This window comes from Hemiscyllium ocellatum, chromosome 18 (assembly GCF_020745735.1).
Source record: "Hemiscyllium ocellatum isolate sHemOce1 chromosome 18, sHemOce1.pat.X.cur, whole genome shotgun sequence".
Taxonomy (NCBI): domain Eukaryota; kingdom Metazoa; phylum Chordata; class Chondrichthyes; order Orectolobiformes; family Hemiscylliidae; genus Hemiscyllium; species Hemiscyllium ocellatum.
Window position 1 is genome coordinate 21097163 of NC_083418.1, and position 16545 is coordinate 21113707.

Below are 16545 nucleotides of genomic sequence, written 5' to 3' on the forward strand. Positions count from 1 at the left end.
AAGTGAGGATGTTGGAGCTTCCAAATGAGAGGTATCAGCCTCAGTTTGCATTGACTGCACCTCCCTTCGCCCGCCCAAACAAAAGCTGACTTGCTCATTCAGAATGCCGGCACAGGCTTGATGGGCGGAATGGCCTCCTTTTCTGCTGTGACAATTCAGTGATTCTGAACCAAACTGTTCCTCCTAAGTCCCTCACACACGTATTGGAAATGAACCTTGTTAGAAAGCAAGGAAGTTGACAGAAAATAAGTCAAAATTGAAGTATCCCCCCCCCCCCCCCCCCCCCACTCCGGTCTCTATCGACAGTGTAGATAATACATCAGCTTAATATCTCCTGCACAAGGTGTACCATTTGCAACTAATCAGCCAGTGTTTCCAAAATCGAAACTAATCCCATATATCTCAAAACACAGTTCAATGTTACAGTACAGGTGTAGTACAGTTCATTGCCTGTTGTTTGGTTGCCAAATGATTCACTGAAGAGGCTGTACGCATATCACTGGTTTCTCGACTGTTGATTCTTCAAAATTACATTTATTAACACAGCTGAAACATGAAAATATTCTGCTCCAACAATTCAGTGTGACATTGTAAATGCTGTTTACTGTATAAAGGTGAAGTTGCCATGGTCTTACCAAACCATAGGACTGCTTTCGCGTGAGAGAGACGGGGAGAGAGAGAGAGAGAACTGGTGATGGTTTAACCTGAGTTTGAGAAGAAGAGTCCTTCATGGTAACCCTAGTCAGGGTGAAAATTGAACCCATGCTGTCCAGCCATCCAGCCCACTGAGCTAACTGACTTCCTTACTGGACATTATGCAGAGGATCTTGCACCAGCAGAGGTGCATTAGTGGATTTATTTCAACAATACAAGGATACAGCAGGTAAAAGTTAAATAAGCCCATTATTCAACTTGTTCTCCCTCGGTGTGACAGGATAAGTAAGGTTAGTCACCTTATAGTAGGCGGTTCAGTAATGAAGGGAGCCTTAATGAGACGTGTTTAGTTCCTGCATTGTTAAAAGTGCTTTTCGAGTCGGTAAAAATAGTTCCATCCAAGAATAGAATTTAACAGAAATCTCAGAGCAGCAAAACAAACCCCCCAGGACTCTGAGCAGGGATGTGACCAGAAGCCCCTGCCCAGGATTACTCTAGGTACCAATGTCAACTGGGCAGAAAATGGCCAGATAGCAATCCCAGCAAAGACCACCTGCCATTGCAGCAGAGCCCTCAGTCATGTTATCTACATTTGTGACTGAGCCTGTGGTTTACTCAGAGATAAGCAAATGTGTTTCTTCAGGCATTTACCACAGTTTTTTTTTAAATAGCTTATAAACACTCATTTTCAAAGTTCTTAGCAGAGAAGCCCAGGGACAGCCTAATCTTAACACTGGGTACTAACTAACTTAACTAACTGTGTACGGTTAACTGAATGTTTGGGAATTAGTTTTGAGCATTGAACTTAGATATTACGCTAGTTCTTAGACTTTTTTAAAATCTAAAAATCTGTTTTCTAAGGTCTGAACATTTTTTGCCTGGTGCTTTCAAAATGCTATGATATGGGGAACTCTGATTATTTAAAACCAGCTTATTATTTATTTAATCATGTAAACATTTTGCTTCCCAATGTGTAAGTACACATGATGGATGTGTTTAAAGTGTAGATTCAAGATGTGATCTGCCAGAGTATTATGTAGTTGAAAAAATGTGATGCTGGAAAAACACAGCAGGCCAGGCAGCATCCGAGGAGCAGGAGAATCGATGTTTCAGGCATAAGCCCTTCTTCAGGAATAAGCCCTAGTTCGGGATTATGCCCGAAACGTCGATTCTCCTGCTCCTCGGATGCTGCCTGACCTGCTGTGTTTTTCCAGCACCACACTTTTCAACTCTGGTACTCCAGCATCTGCAGTCCTCACTTTTTTCCAGATCATTATGTAGTTGAAATATGTTAATATAGGGACCCTTGGTTCTCTGTGTTTTAATGGCTCCAGCCAAATATGGATAAGATGCATCATTACATGAAAAAAAATCGCATAAACCACCAGATCAAAATGTTGTGAGCTTATCTTTCCAAGCATTCGAGTTTACATTTGCTCATGCACAGAACAGATAGTTTGCCTGATTTCTTTTATTTGTTGTGTCCTCATGCCACCTTAGGGTGGCACGGTGGCACAGTGGTTAGCACTGCTGCCTCACAGCGCCTGAGACCCGGGTTCAATTCCCGACTCAGGCGACTGACTGTGTGGAGTTTGCACGTTCTCCCCCTGTCTGCGTGGGTTTCCTCCGGGTGCTCCGGTTTCCTCCCACAGTCCAAAGATGTGCGGATCAGGTGAATTGGCCATGCTAAATTGCCCGTAGTGTTAGGTAAGGAGTAAATGTAGGGGTATGGGTGGGTTGCGCTTTGGCGGGTCGGTGTGGACTTGTTGGGCCGAAGGACCTGTTTCCACACTGTAAGTAATCCAATCTAATCTAATCTAAAAAAAAGATGAGGGATGTTGACAACACTTACTTTACCAAGCAAACTTTCTGAGGCAGGAGAGCTGGCTAGAAATGACTACTGTATCTTACCCTGCCCAATGGTGGACTGCACCACGAATGCCATTCACCCATTCCCCAACTGTCAGCCATCATAAAGATCTCTCTGAATGAGGCTGCTCATTGAGCTTGAATCAGGAACATTTTGATATTGGGTGGTGTAGGAGTGTTAAACCACACCCCCCCTCCCCAACCCCTCCCCCACCCCTCTCCCGACTGGGGACAAAGACTCAGGAGGCAGGCAGGACTCAGGCCCACGGCAGACTTTATTCCTATTCAAGCAACAACTGTTTAGTGCAGGGAGAGGGCTAAAGATCTTCACCGAATCTGGCCTAGATGTGAGAACCCAGTCGTTTTTTTTAATCTTCTGCTCAGATCGGAAGAGAGCTCAATGATGCTCTGATTTTTACAGTGAGCTACAGCAATCTTTTTTACATTTTGCGTACAATAATCATATGAAATGTGGTCACTGTGTCCTTCCCTTTATTCTGTACACCCAATCGTGGTGGCTCAGTGGTTAGTGCTACTGCCTCACAGCAGCAGGGACCCAGGTTCGATTCCCACCTCAACTGTCTATGTGGAGTTTGCACATTCTCCCCGTGTCTGCATGGGTTTCCTCCGGGTGCTCCGGTTTCCTCCCACAATCCGAAGATGTGCAGATCAGGTGAATTGGCCATGCTAAATTGCCCATAGTGTTAGGGGCAATGATCAGGGGTAAATATAGAGTCTGGATGGGGTCACTCTTCGGACGGTCGGTGTGGACTTGTTGGGCCAAAGGGAAAACTGTAGGGAATCTAGTCTGAACGCCTAATCAGTGATGGGCATTCCTATGAACAGCACTAGGTTCCCATGATCTCATTGTGTTTAACAGACAGAATAGTCTATAGGCCTTGGGATCTTTCTATGCATCCATTTAATTCATATTCCAACGTTACTGGTTATATTTCTTCAGACCTGTCTCAGACTTGCTTATCTCTAAGGACCTGCTTGAATTCTGTTGCCCCTTGTATTCCTTTGCTATTTCTATCAATTTCTGTTACTCCTCTTATATTTTCCACTGTCCCAAATATATATATATAATACAAAAGATGGTTCATTCTAACTAGCTGTATTATTCGTAGTATTAATTCCAATTATAAAGTTAGTTACATGCAAAGTTTGACAGCCACGTGGCCGGTTATCAGTTTTTAACTAATAAGTTGCAATCAGTCTATTTCGTTCAGAATGTGTCAGGCTTTTTTTGGAGGTAAGGAAAGCACTTCCAGAGACTAATTTACTTTAGATATATGTTGCAATGTTTCCCCCCAAATGCTTCTATTATCCTTTGGTTATATATGTGTATCTATAATTATGTTGAAATCAACTTTATGATTATCTGAAGAATCCTCAGCTAGAATTTATTTCTTAATGTTGTGAATAACTTCAAAGAAACAATTGGTGACTACAAAATAACGTTAGCTGTCGTTTTCACAGCTGTAAAGTATGTTAAGCTGACTGTCTCATGGACTGGGATTTGCATCCTTTGTTCTAACTGGCACTGTTCATCTAATGCGACAACATCCTTTCATTAATGAGGCTGGAATCAATCACTTGTCATATTTTAATGAACTTGTGTCTATCCTTAGACATCATTTTTTCAAACTGTCTCAGATGGCTGTTTGTATAGGGGGATCCCATTCACTTTGCAGTATCCCTGTTCAAAAGTACCATTATGTTTCACTTAAAGCTGGAGTAGGCTGTTTAATTATGTTTATCCCTTGTTGGCCATTTTGTGTCTTTCAAATATGTGCAGCCCTTTGGGAGGTGGCATTGTTCCTTTGGAGGACTGAGACTGTTCATTTCAATGAGGGCCCCAACACACCTGAGTCTGTAGGATTTGGAGAGAAGGAACATTATAATTGTCCAGCAAAAATTAGTAACATAGGAACGGGATTAGGTCTTACAGCCCAGTGTTCCTGCCCCACCATTCAACATGACCATGACTGATCACACACTTCCAGGCCTTTTAGTCACACCATCTCCATCACCCCATTTGCCTCTGATAATGAAAGTTCATTGATCATTAAGATGAAATGAAGTTGTAGGAAAAAGTACTTTGAACAATAGTAAAACAGCTACATAGCACTCAACACTAGGAACTAATTGTTTCATTTTGCCAAGGTAACATTGAGCTTGATAGTGACTTGTTGCTGAGCTCTTATTTAATAGGACACAGTTAAGCAGATTCAATTCAGTTGAACTATGAGCATGATATATATAATTGCCAGAATGTTATACTTTTGTATAAATAGAATTAATTAATAAAAGAAGTGGAACAGCCTTTGTGTTTATCCATGCAAGTGCAACTCCTCCAGACCATGTAAACTGGAGCACTCTGTGGAACTAAAACCAGAAGATGAAACGTGAACAATCTATGTTTAAAATGATAGTTTATATGTTGTTAGGATATAGGAAATATCGACCCTAGCAAATTTGATTAAAAAAAAGTATTTTGTGGTCTCAATCTTTTTTTACACTTGAGCACTTCAAAAATAATTTTACCATTAAAGAGTGTAAACAATGGAAAATGTGGCACACAGTTGGTGGTTGTTCTATATTAATGTTGCATGCAACAGGATGTAATCTTGGTTGTGTAGCTTCCTAGGTTTGTAAATCTAAGGTCCATAAATGGCTACTTAGAATCTGTAATTCAAATCAGGTTGTGATCTTGTTGAATGGTAGCGTGAACTTCATCAGCCAAACAGTCTACGTTTGCTCCTATGTCTTATGTCTTTATGGGCTTATCCCTTTCACTTAATGCTAAAGCCTCACCCTCCACTTCGCTGTCCCCCTCACTCTACCAACCCCTGCCTGCAACGTCACACCCTCTCCACAAGGGATTTGAGCAGAAAGAACTCGTTATGTGTTCTTGTGGTTCATGGTGTCATCAGGAAGTTTGAATGAGGAACTAACAAGATGTGAGCTGTAAAACCATTGCGAAAGAAGTCGGGTTGCTGCAGAATGGCTGAGCAGTATTTATCTGACAGCTGAGTGTCAAATTATTGAATACGCATGGACTATTGGCAGTTCAGGTGGAGACCATTAAGAACCAAAGACTCAACTGCTGGCTAGATGTGGAAGAAGAGGAGCTGGCAAGTTCCTCCAACTCCAGCCAAAGTTTCTAGAGAAAGGTACCGAACTTTTATCACTCAGAACTGGATCACTACTGTGCATTGCAATTTGCCAGTTAAAAAGTGCAGAATGAGTCTAGAGAAGATGGAACTCCCTAATTTGCATCATTTTATGTTGCACCGAGAGATTATCTTATATTTATGAGGGACTATTTTTCAGAAGTAAGTGAGTGGGAAACAAAAACAAAACATTTTCTGGGGAGCAGGAAGTCTTTAGAAGCACTGTTTGTAATTTTCATTCCAGAATCTCTGTTGCTTACAAAATGATGTATCTGATGGCAATTTACAATTGAAGGTTTGTCAAGTATTTTTCAGATTTTAAGGTAATTGGCAAATGCACCAAAGAGAAGCAGAGGAATGTTTCAAAATTGTGATTTTATTTAATCCAAAAAGTACTACCTAAAGAGGTGGAAGCAAATGTAATAGCAACAACAGAGAATTGGGCACATATTTGAAATACATAGCTAAGATCAAAAACAAAGGAATAAAATTCATCTGATATAAACAAGACTACTCAGAGAGTATGACAGCTGGCAATGTTGCAAACGATAGTCCCTTTATAAATGAACCAGAACATGCCACAAGGAGAGAGCACCTGATGCTCACTGCAGCAGATAATTTTGCCCTACTCTATGGTTGGGGTGGGGATGGGGGCTCTTGTGACACAGTGGTAGTGTCCCTACCTCTTGACCAAGAGACATGGGTTCAAGTCCCACCTGCTGCAGAGGTGTGTAATAACATATGTGAACAGATCGGTAAGGAAAATGTATAATTGCGCTTGCCCAGTCATTTTAATTCATTAATTTGTCAAATGCTGATTTGCTGGTGGGTTTGTAAAATGAAAAGAAAGGCTGTCTTTCCCCAGTAAGGTGAAAGAGAGAGTCTAGCATGGGTCAGATTTTATAATGGATCAAAAAAAAACATTAGATTGGGATGGCAGCTGAATCAAATGAGCCTCAGAAATTCACAGGGAATGATTAATAGCTGTCTTTTGGTGTGAGTGAAATTATCACTATATTTAAAACCCAAGAATCGAGCATAATTCCCAATAGGGACGGTACTGATGATGAATATGGTAAGAGTGAATGGCAAGAAAATAGTGTATTAGCTGCTGAAAACTTAAATTGGACCGAGAATTTATTTGGGCTGAGTTATTCAATTGTACTTGAACAGTGCATGAAGTTGATTGACTAAAATGTTACTTGAAAACTCTGCCAGGCAGACAAACATGGAGTTAAAGAACATGAAGGTACAGCCTGCTTCAGGTACATGGCCAATAATACATTTAAAAAGAATGATCTCTCATGTGAAATAGCAGGAATATGTCATTTTGAAAGCATCAATGTGATCCTCTATAACGCCCCATTATTGCTAAATTAAGACTTTGATGGTAAAAGCAAAGATGAGATTAGACAAAGCACTTGTCTTTGGTAAAGCCATGAATTCACAATTTTCCAGATCCGAGGTTTATCTATTCTGTTGAGGAGACCAAGTATTTGTCAAAGAGAAATTCAAGAAGTAATTTTCGTCTCTGGAGACAAGAGTCTGGATCACAAGAAGAGGATTACCTGAAAGATACAGAGACAATTTGCCCACCCTCCATCACACATAGTATAACTGTGGTCGGAGGATGCTGGAGTTGTTCCTATGAAATATGAGTCTTTTGTTGAACACATCACATCTCAATGTGAGATGTGTATCATATATTGGAAGTCACCAGTAGGCTTGGTTAGAAGTCCTATTAGCCTGGGAATTTAAGAGAGTGGTGGCCAATGCCTGAAAACATGGGCCAAACGGCAAAATACTTAATTTTTTTCATTTTGTAAATATGGCTGCACGTCTACATTAATAACAACTAGACCAAATGGACAATAGTGGACAAGGTTATGGAAAATTGAATTGACACCAATGAAATGTCTTGTTGTTAACAGAAGAGAACTTGCAAATGAAGAGGTTAGGGGTGTGTGTGAGAACTTAAATAGCAGTTATGACCACATATTCAGGAAGTTTACTCAGCAACTCTTTGCGTGAGAAACAAATCATGTAAATGTTGATGAAATATTTTTAAGATTCTGGAGGATCAGCTAACTTAAGACACACACAGCTCTGGCACAAGAAGGACATACCAGAAAATGGGATTTAACCCCTCTCATTTGGCCTCTTATCTTTTGTGATGATCCTGCAACCCTGCAGCAAACAGCCTTTAGCTGCTTTTTTACTGCCCAGCTACGTGGGTACATGCCTACAAGAAAGCACTTTATCAAAACATCAGAAAGTTCCTGAGAGCGATTGAGGAAGACTTCCATTCTGACCGGCTGGTTCATTATGAGAGACAGTGCAAAGAGAATGGAGAGGTCTCGGTAACTTATAGAACATACACAGAATAATACCACTTGGAAAGCAGACCTGCTCAAGTGATGGCGCTGTGTTGTGAATTACCAAATATGAGAGGAAGGTGATAATGACGAGGCACCCTTTCATAGTGAGCTGCATTATTCTGTGAGTTAGAGCCATAGAGGGAGGATCTAACAGTCCAAGAAGGAAGTGCCAATTTTCTTTCCAAACATGATGAACAAGAAAAAGCAACATCATCCAAGGACTCATTTCCTAAAGTAGGTTCCCATGTGGTGTGCTGGTCAGGTAGCTAGAGAAAACCCATGATCATAAGACAAGCAGGGCAAATACGAAAACTTGCTTAATAATCTCAGGGGAAGGACAAAAGATGAGGTCCGTGGATTGGCCAAAGGGAATATGGGAATTGAAAACATGAAAACAAATCTGAAGTAATAATTCAGGACGTACACTAGGAGGAGGAAAAAAATTGCTTACGGTGAGAAGGATCTTTAATAGGCAGTCCGGCAGCGACCTCAACAAGAGAGAGCTCTCACAGCCTGGCTAGTTGACAGATTTGCAAAGAAACTGCAGAATCTTGTTGGCCAAAGATCAGAAGCAGATGTCCCCCTCTTGAGGAGATGCTCATAACCACAAATAGATAAAAAGATAAAGCTGCAAGAGACGCAAAAAGGCAAATGTTAGAAACTTTAAAGTACTTCTGGGGCCTATTCAGAATTCGTAAAGCAAGGTCAACCTGCTGTATCACAAACATGAATATGTACAGAAAAGGTTGAACCAGTTTTCAAAGACTCGAAGGTGAAGGTTAAGTCAATTGCTAGAATTTTGAGGAATGTTTGCACAGTAGGGAGATCCAAGTATACTCCCCTACGGTGATTTTGTGAATGGTTTTGGCCATTTTAGCTACCCATTCACAGAGCTGTAAGTCCTTTGATATCAAGGAAGCTTTCCTGCAGGATAATCTGTTTCTTGGAGAAATTGATTTCTTCAACTTCTGTAGGAAGAATCCAACACGATGGAAACTCTGAAAGTTGGATGAATTGAATGTTGCTTCCCAGGTGGGTATTTTGTCTGTAAGGATAGTTCTGTTAAAATTAGACTGTGCTCAACTCCTATGATGGTACCATGATGGGAAATTTTGCAGCATGTTCATGATGCACGTGGATTTCTTTCTGAGGCAGTTCTTGTAAGTTTCAAATGAACACTGTAGATCAGATCAGTGGGGAATTTAAAATTGGCGATCAGGCTTTTGAATATGTCAGTTTGGTTTTACGTGAACAATTGTACTTGGAGAGTATCAGTTCCATCATAATTGTTCATGAAAGGTCCATACAGAAAGATGTGGTTGCCTCCAAAGATAAAATGGAGCAGTTGCCAAGTTGCATTGGCCAGATCAATTGATTAGGCGTGTGGATAAGATTAGAACTTAGTCTTGAGATGAGAAATTCAAAGTGTGAGGACATCCCAACAACAAACAACATGGTTTTTTTAAAAAATAAAGATAGTGAAGTGTAATTGCCAACTTTGAGTGATTCCAAAACCATGACATTAATTATTTTTAGTGATGCTTTGCAATGCCAACCTTTGAGACGGATTTTGCAGTTGGGTTCACAACATTTCTCATGGGAGAGAGTGAGAAAAGTTGACCTTTCGCTTTGGAAGCCGCAAAGTAAAGATTAGATTAGATTACTCACAGTGTGGAAACAGGCCCTTCGGCCCAACAAGGCCACACCGACCTGAACCCACCCCCTACATTTACCCCTGCGCCTAACACTACGGGCAATTTAGCATGGCCAAGTCACCTAACCTGCACATTTTTGGACTGTGGGAGGAAACTGGAGCACCTGGAAGAAACCCACGCAGACACGGGGAGAATGTACAAACTCCACACAGATATTCGCCTGAGGCAGGAATTGAACCCGGGTCTCTGGTGCTGTGAGGCAGCAGTACTAACCACTGTGCCACCGTGCCGCCCACATTGAGGAATATTGAGGAGCACACCAGCGAGTGAAACCCTTACACTTCTTGATGCAATTAAACACAGCATTCTATTCATCCCAGATCTTGTAAAAATTGTTAAATGAAATACACCTGAAGGGACTGTACTTATAGAATGTTATATAGATAACTGGTCCATTTTGGGATAAATACATTCTATGACTGTCCGTGTGGAGTTTGCACATTCTCCCCGTGTGTGCGTGGGTTTCCTCCAGGTGCTCCCGTTTCCTCCCACAGTCCAAAGATGCGCAAGTTAGGTGAATTGGCCATGCTAAATTGCCCATTGTATTCAGGGAGGTCAGTGGCATAGGTCAGGGGAAAATGCAGAGTAATAGGGTAGGGGGATGGGTCTCATGGGGTAGTCTTCAGAGGGTCGTGTGGAATTGTTGGGCTGAAGGGCCAGTTTCCACATTGTAGGGATTCTAATTCTAATTCTAACATTTGCAACTGAGAAAATGCTGAGAATAGGTATAGCAAGTTGAAAGCAAATGTAGGAGAGAAAAGAAATATCCAGACTGAGATAGATAAATGCAAGTCATCAACTATTGGACCATTTTCCCAAATGGAATGCCTCAGATGAAATGTTGTTGGGAGCCCTGGAAAAGGGAGGAGTCGTATTGTATACTTTGTGAATAAAACATGTGTACCATTGTTTGTAAATGTGAGTTTGTTTATCTTTGATTCTTTTTCTTTTAAAAAAAAGAAAAGGAAATGAACAATATTACAAACATTGGTCCCATTAAGAATGAACTGAGATGAGTACCAGAGTGAGAGAGAAGCTGATATTCATTGGGCCATCTATTTAAAGGCTGGCTTGTCCCAGTAGGAGAAATTAGTTTGGAAGGAAAGAGGCCAGACTAGAATTTGTATTGAATTATGAAATGCAAAGAAACAGTTGTGAAAATTAAACTGATTCCGGCTTTGGTAAATGAATGGCTAGCAATTTAGAAATGGAACCACCAATACTGATTTTAATTATAACACACCTTGGATAGGCCATTAGGGCACAATGATTGCATTAAAGGCAGTAGTAAGAGACCTGGTTCTGTATCAGTGGGGCTGGAAGAGCACAGCAGTTCAGGCAGCATCCAACAAGCAGCGAAATCGACATTTCGGGCAAAAACCCTTCATCAGGAATCCTGGGGTATTTCCGTAAAATGTAAATGAATATATTTTCCACAAGGCTATACACTGGCTTTGAAATTTGATATCACCTTTGGAAAAGCTCTTCTGTTTTCCCAGCCATGCTGTTGTGTGCTCTCATTGTTCAGTTTTAAAGTTCCTGAGATGCATCTTGGACTGAATTTGTGACTGCGACGAAGGACAGCGCACAGCTCAGCCAGCAGTGAGGGCACGTATTTGAGTGGCCCCTCTGTAATGCCAACAGTAAATTAAAACCTAACAGTGGTGTGGCAGGGGGCACCAAATGGACAGCCATTGGTGCAAAGACGATTTTGGAGCCATGAGCAAATGCCAGTGACATTTTGGCATTTATCCAGTGATTAGAAGCCATCCGTTCTGACTCCATAGCTGTTTAAATACTACTTAAACAGAAGGGTCTGGCCATCTTTGTGCATGAGTCACAGAAATCACATTGTGGAATTCATTGCCGCAGAGTGCAGTGGAGGCCGGGACGCTAAATGTCTTCAAGGCAGAGATTGATAGATTCTTGATGTCAAGAAGAATTAAGGGCTATGGGGAGAATGCTGGTAAGTGGAGTTGAAATGCCCATCAGCCATGATTAAATGGCGAGGTGGACTCGATGGGCCAAATGGCCTTACCTCCACTCCTATGTCTTATGGTCTTAAAGTAGGTATTCAGGTGCAGAAAGGCAAATGGACTACTGACATTTATTGCAAAAGCACTGAATTTAAAAAGTGAAGAAGTATTATCACAATTATATAAGGAATTGGTGAGACTACACCTAGAGTGCTTGGCTTTGGTCTCCTTACCTGAGGAAGGATGTGGTGGCACTGGAGATGGTTCAGAGAAAGTTCATCAGGTTGATTCCAGGAACTATTGGGCTGTCTATGACGAGCGGTTGAATAGCTAGGGTTTGTACTGGCTGGAGTTCAGCAGAATGAAGGGGGAATCTATAAAATACTAAAGGGGATTGATAAGGTCGGCGTTGAACAGGTATTCCCCCTTGTGGAGCAAGTGTTGAACAACAGAGCATGAATATAGAGTGAGAGGAGATATGTTCAAAACTAAGATGAGGGGAGAAATTATTTCTCTCAGAGAGTTGTGAATCTGTGGAACTCACAGACCCAGAGACAGAATTAATGAACAGATTCAAGAAAGAACTAGATAGGTTTCTCATGAAAAATGGGATAAAGGGGTATGGGGAGCAGGCAGGACAGTGGAGTTGAGACCTGAATAAGATCAGCCATGATCATGCTAGGAGTAGGGTCGAATGGCTCCTAATTCCTGTGTTCCTATGTTAATCAGGCCACTTTGTGACTAGCAGTCCGAGGTTGAATGTGTGCTTGTATGATATTGAAAAAGTATGGTAAGTGCTACAACTGTCGAACTCCTTTTATGGTAACAAAGGCTCCTGCTTGTTTTAGGCTACAGCACTGGCCTTGCATTTTAAGGCATTGAATCAGGCAGGCCTCAGGGAGCTTGTTTTTCTAGTTTTGTTTTCGGCCTGAACTAGAGCCGCAGGGAGGCAGACAGCAACCCAGCAATTTGAGGTAATCCAGAATGCTTTCCATTCATGTATGCATGTAGGTAAATTTGTATTTGCACTGTTGTGTTCACCGCTTGAATACAGTATGCAGATAGGTGCCCAAGTGTAACATGTCTCTTTTACTCCTCATCAGTTTGCTCAGCTTTTTTGCAAGAGCTGCTTAATTATCTACGACTTTACCAGAATTTAAGTTCCTCCCACTCATTCCATAATGAGCTACCATACCAACTTCCTGTAACTGCTCTTTACTGTGATATCCTGTGTTGCATCCTCTATTGAGCTAGTAAAAATTTATTCTGGTCAATTCCATGAAACCCCAGTTACATCTTTGATCACTAAACAAGACATTCTCTTATGCACTCAGAATTTTTTACTTTCTGTTATTTTATATGAAGGTGGCAGGGCAGGTTAATAAGGTAGTTAGGAAGGCATACAGATACTTGCCTTTATCAGTCCAAGGATAGATTATAAGAGCAGGGAGGTCATGTTGACTTTATAGGAAGAGAGTGTCACTGGCTAGACTGGCATTTATTACCTCATTGCTCAGAGGACAGTTCAGAGCCAACCACATTGCAGTGGGTCAGGAGTCACATGTAGGCCAGACCTGGTAGGAATGGCAGTTTCCTTCCCTCACAGACAATAATGAACAATATGGGCTTTTGCTGACAATAGATAATGTTCTAGATTCCTTACTAAATTCAAATTTCACCATCTGCCATGGCAGGATTTTTATATGACTTGCAGGAGGTTTACAGGGAATGTAAGGAAATATATTTTCACCCAATATTTTCACTCCATGGAAGGCTAGTTGAGGTAGATAATCTCACAACTTCTAATAAGCACCAGGGCTGAGCCCTACCAAAGTGTCATAGCATTCAAGGATGTGAGATGAATGCTGGAAGGTGGGGCTAGTGTAGATTCAGTGTAGCCTTGGAGGTACAGGTTTGATGGGGCAAATGGCCCCTTTTGTACTGTATGAATCTATGACACAAACTCTGGTAGATCTTATATAGGATTTTAAAAGAAGCAGAAAGATGTGTTTGATGGCTCCATTCCAAAACATTTTGCAATTAATGAGGTCCTCTGACGTGTTGTCATTGCACAATGTAGGAAATTCTACGTCCAACTTGTGCACAACAAGGCTTCATGAATTGCAATGAGACACATGACCAGATAATAGAGTCATAGAGATGTACAGCCCCCTTGGTCCAACTTCACCATGCCAGCCAGATATCCTAAATTAATCTAGTACCATTTGGCCCATATTGTTGAACCCTTCCTATTCAAGTACCCAAAACATAAATGTCAGAAGAGGGATCTCAGTAGCTGAGGAACATGAGATAATGTTTCTATGTTGCTATCCACTTGATTTGGTAGATGGGGTTTTATACTAATATCTCATCTCATCAACAGTTCACTCTCTCGGATAAAGCACCTTGGGGTATTTTTATAAATGCAACTTGTTGATGTATTATTTGAGATTAAAGACTCAAAATTTCTGGAGTGGGACTTGAATCTATACCACACTGGCTCAGAGGCGAGAATGTAACCACTGAACCATAACTTCCACTGCCCTGTCTGCTACATTGGTACATGGGATCCCAATATAAAATTGTGATCTGTTTGAAATCAGATCTATACAGTGGATATGTAAAGTCGTTTGAGCCCAGAGCAGGTATCCAGGCTTTAAAGACTCTAAATGGCAGGCTGCTTTGGACATATTTCCATCACAATGCTCCATGCTGCTCATTCACCTCTCCACTGCATAAAAGTGGGAATTGCTCATTCTCAACAGTTCAGTTCACACTGACTTTAAAAGCTGAAAATGTGTTGCTGGAAAAGCGCAGCAGGTCAGGCAGCATCCAAGGAGCAGGAGAATCGACGTTTTGGGCATGAGCCCTTCTTCAGGAATGAGGAGAGTGTGCCAAGCAGGCTAAGATAAAAGGTAGGGAGGAGGGACTTGGGGAGGGGTGTTGGAAATGCGATAGGTGGAAGGAGGTTAAGGTGAGGGTGATAGGACGGAGTGGGGTGGGGACGGAGAGGTCAGGAAGAAGATTGCAGGTTAGGAAGGTGGTGCTGAGTTCGAGGGTTGGGACTGAGACAAGGTTGGGGGAGGGGAAATGAGGAAACTGGAGAAAGCTTGTGGTTGGAGGGTTCCCAGGCGGAAGATGAGGCGCTCCTCCTCCAGCCGTCATGTTGCTATGGTCTGGCGATGGAGAAGTCCAAGGACCTGCTTGTCCTTGGTGGAGTGGGAGGGGGAGTTGAAGTGTTGAGCCACGGGGTGGTTGGGTTGGTTGGTCTGGGTGTCCCAGAGGTGTTCTCTGAAACGTTCGCAAGTAGGCGGCCTGTCTCCCCAATATAGAGGAGGCCACATCGGGTGCAGCGGATGCAATAAATGATGTGTGTGGAGGTGCAGGTGAATTTGTGGTAGATATGGAAGGATCCATTGGGGCCTTGGAGGGAAGTGAGGGAGGAGGTGTGGGCGCAAGTTTTGCATTTCTTGCAGTTGCAGGGGAAGGTGCCGGGAGTGGAGGTTGCGTTGGTGGGGGGTGTGAACCTGACAAGGGAGTCACGGAGGGAGTGGTCTTTTCAGAACGCTGATAAGGGAGGGGAGGGAAATATATCCCTGGTGGTGGGGTCCGTTTGGAGGTGGCGGAAATATGATGGATGATGTGATGTATATGGAAGTTGGTGGGGTGGTAGGTGAGGACCAGTGGGGTTCTGACTTTAAAAGGTTTACTAAGTCAGTGTGGTTTGGCAAAGAAGTGGCCTGAATTAATCCAAGAGCCCAGCAACATTTACAAAAAAGAGGATGTGAACCAATGCCTGCCTCAGCCCCAGAAACATAGGAAGGAAGCCTTCAGTTACATCAAGGCATAAGAAATAGGTTCAAGAGAAGCACATCAAGCTGCTCCAGCAGATTATCATGGCTCAACCTAAACCTCAACTCCACTCTCCCACTCCAACTCCATATTCTTTGCTTGCCTTTAGTCATCGATTGGTCTCTGTCTTGAATACAAAGAATCACTGAGCATCCAAACGATTTGCAATCCTTTAAATGAAGTAATTTCTCTTTGTGTCTTTTGCCTGAGTGAGTGTTTGTTGTTTTGTGGACCCCAACAGAAGGCTTTCTGATGTGGAGTGTGATGCACCAAAATGATTGTCATCACACCCTGAGCTGAGCTGGTTCCCATAATCCTCCAAATGAGGAAACAGCAAAAACACTGCAGGATGCGACACGTCAAACTGAACGCCATGATGTTCTGAGTTGATGAGGCTAATTGTAATTCAACCACCATAATCATTTGTGTAAAGGGACAGCAAAAACCGTTTTGGTGTAGGGTGAGACTTCCCTAAAGAGGACTGTTGACTACCAAGACCACTATGAGTTCATTAAATAGACCAATGAAAATTCAGCAACTATAATGATGGCACAGTGGTTAAGTGATTAGCACTACTGTCTCACAGCACTAGGGACCCAGGTTAGGTTCCCACCTCAGGCAACTGCTTGTGTGGAGCTCGCGTGTCTTTGTGGGTTTCCTCCAGTTACTGCAGTTTCCTACCACAATCCAAAGATGTGCAGGTTAGGTGAATTGGCCAGGCTAAAGTGTCCACAGTGTTAGGTGCATTAGTCAGGGGTAAATATAGGGTAGGGGAACGGGTCTAGGTCGGTGTGGACTTGTTTGCATTTCCCAACAATGGCACTTTTCAATTGATGTTCGAAGCAAGTGGAGCAGATTTGAAGTCTTCTTCCAGATGGCCAGGGAGAAGGATTAAGTAGGTAGAGGAATATTTGGGATTGTA

The 16545-nt window shown here is 42.2% G+C and overlaps 1 protein-coding gene across 1 annotated transcript in view; it reads left to right on the forward strand.

The window, feature by feature from the left end:
- Positions 1-5525: 5525 nt before the first annotated feature.
- Positions 5526-16545, forward strand: part of dgkza (diacylglycerol kinase, zeta a) — a 570823-nt gene continuing 559803 nt past the window's right edge. Inside the window, exon 1 of the mRNA XM_060838748.1 lies at positions 5526-5702. Within this exon, the coding sequence (XP_060694731.1) occupies positions 5644-5702 (59 nt within the window). The 5' untranslated portion in view covers positions 5526-5643. The remainder of the gene's footprint in view (positions 5703-16545) is intronic.